The sequence below is a fragment of the Corapipo altera genome, unplaced genomic scaffold (genome assembly GCF_003945725.1).
Source record: "Corapipo altera isolate COAL_440 unplaced genomic scaffold, ASM394572v1 61022, whole genome shotgun sequence".
Lineage (NCBI taxonomy): Eukaryota > Metazoa > Chordata > Aves > Passeriformes > Pipridae > Corapipo > Corapipo altera.
In genome coordinates this window covers 178,967-185,893 of record NW_020885065.1, presented here as the reverse complement: position 1 = coordinate 185,893, position 6,927 = coordinate 178,967, and the positions used below count along the sequence as shown (strand labels likewise).

The window sequence follows — 6,927 nt, the reverse complement described above, 5'->3', positions numbered from 1 at the left end:
AGTATAAAAAAAACAAGGCTCAAAATGTTATTGTATTTATATTTGGCTTGTATTTAGTTATTATCATCCTGATAAACACTCCCCATCCTCACTTTGCAGCACAGCTCCTGCCCACACCGCAGGATTTGGAGCATTTAGCTAATTAATCTGGTTCAACAGATCACTCTGGGGGGCCAAGAGGGCTCCAGGGTTGTTGGATCCAGCTCTCCTTAAAGGACACAAAGGTTCAGACCGTGTCCCCATATCCTGTTAGAGTGTCCTCAAAAAACAGCTCCAATAATCACCCAAACCCCAATACCCCCATGAAGGGTAGAAGCACTGGGTGCTGAGTGTGCAAAGGGGGGAAATGTTATTTTTGAGCTCATTACTGCCAATGTTGGTGTTTCCCCTACTTTGGGGGGGCTGGAGCAGCTTCCCTGTGCTGGGAGGGGGAAGGAAAGATGTGGAGGCTTGGGTTAAAAATTAGCATTTTTAGTGCTGCTACCGAGGTCAAAACTTTCCCCAGGAGAATTCATTGTGCAGGTGCTGCCAGTCCCTTCCTGGAAATATCCATGTATTGACCTTGGAAAACAGAGATTTTTTTTTCTCCATTGTCTTAGGGGATTTTTATTTTTTTCCCTTCTCTTTCATGGGGATGGGCATTTTTTCCTACCTTCTTCTAGGGAATTTTTCATCCTCCCACTGGGCTGCAGCTCGTCAGTGCCAGGTCTGTTGGGGGATGGGCCCTCTGGTTGTGTGGTGGTTGGAAAATGCAACTTAAGTTGGAAATTAATTGCACTGAGACTGACTTTTGTTGAGCCTGGGCTGGCCCCACAGCGTGGGCAGCAGGGCTGAGGGGGATTCTGTCCCTCTGCCCCACTCCGGTGAGACCCCCCTGCAGAGCTGCTCCAGCTCTGGGACACCAACATGGAGCCATGGAGCTGCTGGAGTGAGTCCAGAGGAGGCCACGGAGCTGCTCCAAGGGCTGGAGCCCCTCAGCTCTGGAGACAGGCTGGGAGAGCTGGGGGGGTTCACCTGGAGAGGAGAAGGCTCCAGGGAGAGCTGAGAGCCCCTTCCAGGGCCTGAAGGGGCTCCAGGAGAGCTGGAGAGGGACTGGGGACAAGGGATGGAGGGACAGGACACAGGGAACGGCTTCCCACTGCCAGAGGGCAGGGCTGGATGGGATACTGGGAAGGAATTGTTGGCTGTGAGGGTGGGGAGGGGCGGGGCTGGAATTGCCAGAGAAGTTGTGGCTGCCCCTGGATCCCTGGGAGTGTCCAAGGGCCAGGTTGGAGCAACATGGGCTAGTGGAAGATGCCCCTGTCCATGGCAGAGGGTTGGAACTGCATGGGCTTTAAGGTCCCTTCCAACCCAAAGCATTCCAGGATTCCATGATTAAGCAGGGCTTGGGTCGGGCTTAATGCCACCGAAACAGCAAATGTAAAAACTCTTTTATTAGACAGAAATTAGAATTAGACAGAAATTAGAAAATGTTTTGTTGGACTTCAGCGACACCATTAGTGGGAGGGGAAAGGGTTAACTGAGACTGTTGGGTTGAGATTGTGGGGTTGAGGCCAAATTTGGTGTCGAAAGGGAACAAAGAGCTCCCACAGGCTGGAAAATGCAAAATGCAGCTTTTGGCTCTGGGGGATGGGCCCAGAGCTGTTTCCAGGAAGGAGGCTGATGGTGCATCTTGGCTTTATCTGTTTTAATCTGTACCAGAACACTTAGAAAAGTATCAGAACTGCAGATCCCGAGCATGCGCCGCCAGGGGTTTACAAAACATCCGCGTATCACAAAGTACGGGGAACCTCAAAGCCCTGCTTCTCCAGCGGGTATCCCGAAAGATTCCTCTCTATCTGTGTGTATATATATATATATATATTTATATTTCTTCACTTAGCTTACACTGATGCAAAAAAAACAACAACTCATTTAGGACGGTGTCATTCAGTGCCTTGCAAAAAAAAAAATACAGGAGATATTAAATAGAACTGGGTCAAACAAGCATTGCAGATGCTGCGGGTCCCCCACGACCCGGCTCATGAGAAGCAAGAATTCCACCTGCTGCTTCCACGTGCCACAGAAATTACTCACAAGTGTGGTTTTTATGAAGCATCTCGCATCCCAGGCTTGTTTTTCCTGGTGCTGTAACTCTATGATTCAGCTGATTTAAGTCTCTTGCTAAGTGTTTGACCCGCCCTGAGCATCCTTTTGGCTGCATTTTAACTTCCTCTAGGTCAAGGTGCTGGAGTATGAGTGTGACTTGTCACCTATAGCATCCAAAATAGCTTTTTCTCAGGCTGTAACACACCATTTTGGGGGTATTTTGGGCATTCAGCAGCACTTTTTGCCTTTGGCAGGCTGAGAAAGACCGACCACCGGCGCTTTGGCCTCGCCGAGGGGGGGAATAAAAAATGACCTTATTTTGGTGTGTTGCTGCAGGAGGGTTTTGCAGCATGCAGAGGTGTGGGAATATGTACATGGGGAAGGGGTTTTTTTTAGGATTAAAGGGTTAAAATTGCAACCTGGCAGCTTGTTGCTTGAAAACCTCATATCTGCCCCTATCCTGGGGGATAGAGGTGCTTGGGTGCCCCAGGGAAAGCGGTGGCAGCGGGCCTAAGGGGGTTAAATAAAACCCTGCTCATTAGCAAAGGGCATTTTTGGAGATGCTCTTGCAAGGATGCCAAGGAGAGGTCCCCTCTGCCTGGTCCCTCTCGGGGTGGCCCCGAGGAGGGGGAGGTGGTGAAGGCCGTGTTTTTTGGGGTACATCCAGCTGTCCTGCCTCACTGGGAACGTGTTTGGAGAGGAGAAGGAAATTTTCATCCAGTTGCCTAAACCAGAGACAACCCCAAGGAAGCGATGGGGGTGATGGAGGTGGACCCCAAAGAGCTGATGGAGGTGAATCCCAAGGAGCTGATGGAGGTGAACCCCAAGGAGGTGACGGGGAGCGCCGGCGCCCGCGCGCCCCAAGGGCTCTTCACCGACGACGACCGCAAGCAAGAACAGGGAGGGTTGGGGGTCCCCACGGGGACACGGGTGACATCTCAAAGCCGTGGGATCCCGGGATCCATCAGTGCATGGCGAAGAGGACGAGGAGCAGGAGGGCGGCGAGCGAGGCGTCGGCGAGGTGCAGCCGGATGCCGTTGGCCAGGCGGTACTCGCGGTACTGCTGGATGCACATCTCCCGGATCACCTTGGTCACCACCCTGTTCTCCAGCTCCACCTCCGTCTGGTTCACGGCCTGCCCGGCGTCCGAGGCGTTCTTCTTGGCGGCGGGGCCGATGCTGTGCTCGGTGACGGTGATGTTGAAGCAGTCGGCCACGAAGACGTCCTGCGGGACGTAGCCGCCGTAGTCGCGGTAATACACCTGGTTGGGGTAACGCGCCGAGTTCTCGTTCCACCAGCGGTACTCGTCGGGGCTGTCGAAGCGATAGTGCATCCCCGACATGGCCTTGCCCATGGCGTAGCCCCCCAGCCCCCCCACCACGGCGCCCGCCGCCGCCGCCCCCGCCACGTGCTTGAAGTTGGTCTTGGGTTTGGGAGCTTTCCACGGCTTCTGGTTGTGGTAGCTGCCCCCGCTGGAGGGGTTGTAGCCCTGGCCCCAGCCTGGGTAGCCAGGGTTGTGGGGGTAGCCTGGGTTGTGTGGGTAGCCGGGATTGTGTGGGTAGCCAGGGTTGTGGGGGTAGCCCGGGTTGTGGGGGTAGCCGGGCTGGCGGGGGTAGCTGGGCTGGCGGTGGCTCCCCGTGCCCCACGTGCCCCCGCCGGGTTTGCCTTTGCCCTTCTTGGAGAAGGCGACGTCGGTGCAGATGCCGAGGAGCAGGACCACCAAGAAGCAGGTGAGCAGCAGCCTGGCCATGGCTGTGGAACCTGAGGACACAAGGACAGGGAGTGTCAGGGCAGGAGGCAGAGACCCCCGTCTAAAACACACTTCATCCCCCTAAATCTGGCTGCAGAATAAACAGCTTTGCACTTAAACACATATTTATCTCTCCCGCAAAGTATTAATCCTCCCCCCAAAAATATATATATATTTTATATGTATATATTTATTTTGTTATACATATATATCCCCCCACGGGTTTTCGGCAGGTAACGGCAATTTTAAGCAGTGAAAGAAAAACCTCCTGGAAAAAAAAAATGCTTTGACTACTTGGGAGGTAAAACCCCACTTGTCAAACCTGCTCTGTCTAACCAGATGACATAAATGGGATTTCTGATGCGCCAGGATCAATGCAGTGAATGGATCCAGCCCAATCCCAAAGCTTTTGCATTACCCAGTGCTGCCAGGAGGGCAACGCCCAGCCCGGCCCCAGAGGTTTTATATTCCCAAGGAACAGAATTCAGCGTATTTTGCCCAAATCCCTGTTAATGTGCAACAGGCCTGAAGTGAAAACCAACATTTTTTGAGTTTAACATGTTTGCAATTATCCCTTACTCAGCGTTCCCTGCTGGCATTCCAGGGACATGCCAGGAATCTCCCACATCAGCTGGTGGGCTGGCAAGGCTGAAATCCTATTTAACGAGCCATGTGCAAAATCCAGCCTGTATAACACACACCAGGTCTGCAAATCCTTTGGAAAGCACCTCCAGGATTCCTTTGGGTGCCTCCCTGCAAAGCCAAGGGCACCAAATTGCTGCTCCCCCCGTGTTTAATATGTGAGTGCACCATAGCAAAGAGTTTTTCCATCCTTCCTGAGCCTGAGCTATCCCCCAAAATCCCACGCCAGGATGCTGGGTAGGGCGAGAGAAGCCTTCTCAGTGTGGGTGGGTGTTTCACAGCATCCTTGGATGTGCTTTCTGGCTCCTGTTACAGTAAGAAACAATTAAATGTTAAGTCCTAAATGCTTTTTTTTTTTTGCAGCAACTAATGGACCCACTTCCTTAAAATTCACCCCTTTTCCCAGGGATAACCCCAATGCAAGTAGGAGGTGATGGTCTCTCTTGAGATATCACCCTTAACAGCCAAAGAGGCCAAACAACCCACTGTTTAAACCAGAAATTCTTCTGTTGCGACCTAGATATGGTTTTATGGGCTACAAAAAGCAAATTAATCTCTCCTTGGGTTCAGATAATGATGTTTTTCTCTCCACGCTCCCTAAAATCTGGTCTTATGTCAAGAAACGTTTGATTTAAAGCCTTTTAAACGTCTATGTTTGGGTGAGATCGTTTGCAAAAGGCCTGAATGAAAGAGCAGGGAAGATGCACAAGCCTGTCCCTGGTGATGGGGAGGAATTCCAGGCTTGGGCTGCCTGCTCATGGAAAAATCTGGGTGCAAACCACCCTCTTTGGAGTGGGTTTGCTGCCTCCTCACCCACCCGCTGGGGGCAGGGATGAGATCAGGGGGTTAAAAATAGCTGAAAGACACGGTAGAAACAACAAAACCTGGGTGAAAATCAGGAAATGAGGGGGGGAGACAGAAAAAATGGCAATTTTTAATTTTTTTTTATTTGAGATATCACTCCCCACAGTGAGTTCCAAGGGGGAAAAATCAGCCCCCGGATGAAAACAGGTTATGGCAAAGCCCTGGAGGATGTTCCAGCCCAGCAGCTCTGACCTGCTCCTCCTCTAATTGCCTTCGCAGAGCTGAGCTCTGATAAACAGGGCGAAGGCTCGTTAGCGTCGCGCTAATTAACCAGCCCTGAGCTTCACCCCGAATAAAGCGGTTCCCTGGCAAAAACCCGGGGCTGATGGGCACCAGGAGCTGCTTCCCCGGGCTTGGAGCTGTGATCCCTCTGCTCGGAAATAACATTTCTGCTGTGACCATAATATCGATATTAAATTATGCCATCGAATGGCTTCGTAGGTATTTTGCCCTGACTCTGTTTAACCTTCCTCTCCTCTCTGCGGATGTGGGAAATGAGGAATTAATTCAGGTGGTTTAGACCGGGGCGGTTTCTCTCCGTGCTGGAGAACGGGAGGAATTCTGTGCTCCTTCAGGGCACAGGGGGAGTGGAAAATGGAGGCTGCGAGGAGGGATCAGGAGCAGCAATTACGTGCTCAGGGTCGGCAAGGAGGAGGTTTCGGGTTTAGAGGGGAAAACCAACACCCTGGTGCCAAAACAACTGTGGAAATAACCTTGGTAAGGTGCCCGTGGTGAGGGTGGGGGAGGAAGCAATGGGAGGTGTGGAAGGTGGAGGTGGGAAGATGCTCGGGAATGGGGGGGTCCGGACGCTCCTGGCGATGCTGGGAATGTCTCGGCTCGTCGGGGATGGAAATTCCAGGTCGGGGGTTTTGGGAAAGGGGGCTGCAGGCTGGCAGTTTGCTCTCTGAAAATGTCACCTCTAGTTTTAGAAATCCTCCCCCCTCCCCTTTTTTTCTGTTAATTCCCCAAATATAACGGGGGAGCAGCTGGGAGACGAGGGAAAGGACAAAACCCTCCAAGGAAAAATTCCCCGCCGGCATCGGCGCTGAACAAGCACGGAGTAAACAAGCACCGGGCGAAGCCGAGCTCTGGCTCTTAAGGAGACGCTGGAAATGTCTATTTTTAGGCAGCGATGGCAGGGAAAGGAGGCAGCTCCCGATCCCCGCGATGCTGCTCGGCCTTCAAACCCCCCTCGCCCCTGGGTTTATCCCACCCGGAGCCGCCGCGTCCCGTTTTCCCCGGCACTCACCGGCCGGGAGCTCCTTCCCTGCTCGGCTCGAGGTGATTCAGCCTCAGCAGCTCCGGGGAGGAATAAATAGCGAGAGGGAGGAGCTGGGGCTGCGCAGCCCAGCCCTGCACAGCCCGCCCGGGCTCCAGCCCCGTCCTTCCCCAGGGAATACCGCGGCCGGAGCCCCCAAAACTGGGCTTCGCCCCAGAGCAGCCCTCCCGGAGCATCCCGGAGTGGGGAGCAACGCCGGAGGCCAAATGAGTGCTTGGAGAAATGGCAGGGATGGGGAAATCTTGGAAAATCGCAGGGCTCGAATGGTTTTATTGGAGAAATGCCAGGGTTTGGGGCTGGTTTG

General features: G+C 53.1%; 1 protein-coding gene across 1 annotated transcript; it reads right to left on the bottom strand.

The window, feature by feature from the left end:
- Window positions 1-1,418: 1,418 nt before the first annotated feature.
- Window positions 1,419-6,704, bottom strand: PRNP (prion protein). The gene is made up of 2 exons (XM_027669098.1): window positions 6,594-6,704; window positions 1,419-3,849 (listed from the first exon to the last, which is right to left on the bottom strand). Exon 2 carries the CDS (start codon window positions 3,836-3,838, stop codon window positions 3,053-3,055), a length of 786 nt encoding a protein of 261 aa, XP_027524899.1. The 5' UTR covers window positions 3,839-3,849; window positions 6,594-6,704; the 3' UTR covers window positions 1,419-3,052.
- Window positions 6,705-6,927: the final 223 nt, after the last annotated feature.

What these genes read in the sequence shown, in the direction of transcription:
- PRNP (XM_027669098.1), bottom strand. Translation starts at nt 3,838, where the DNA reads ATGGCCAGGCTGCTGCTCACCTGCTTCTTGGTGGTCCTGCTCCTCGGC.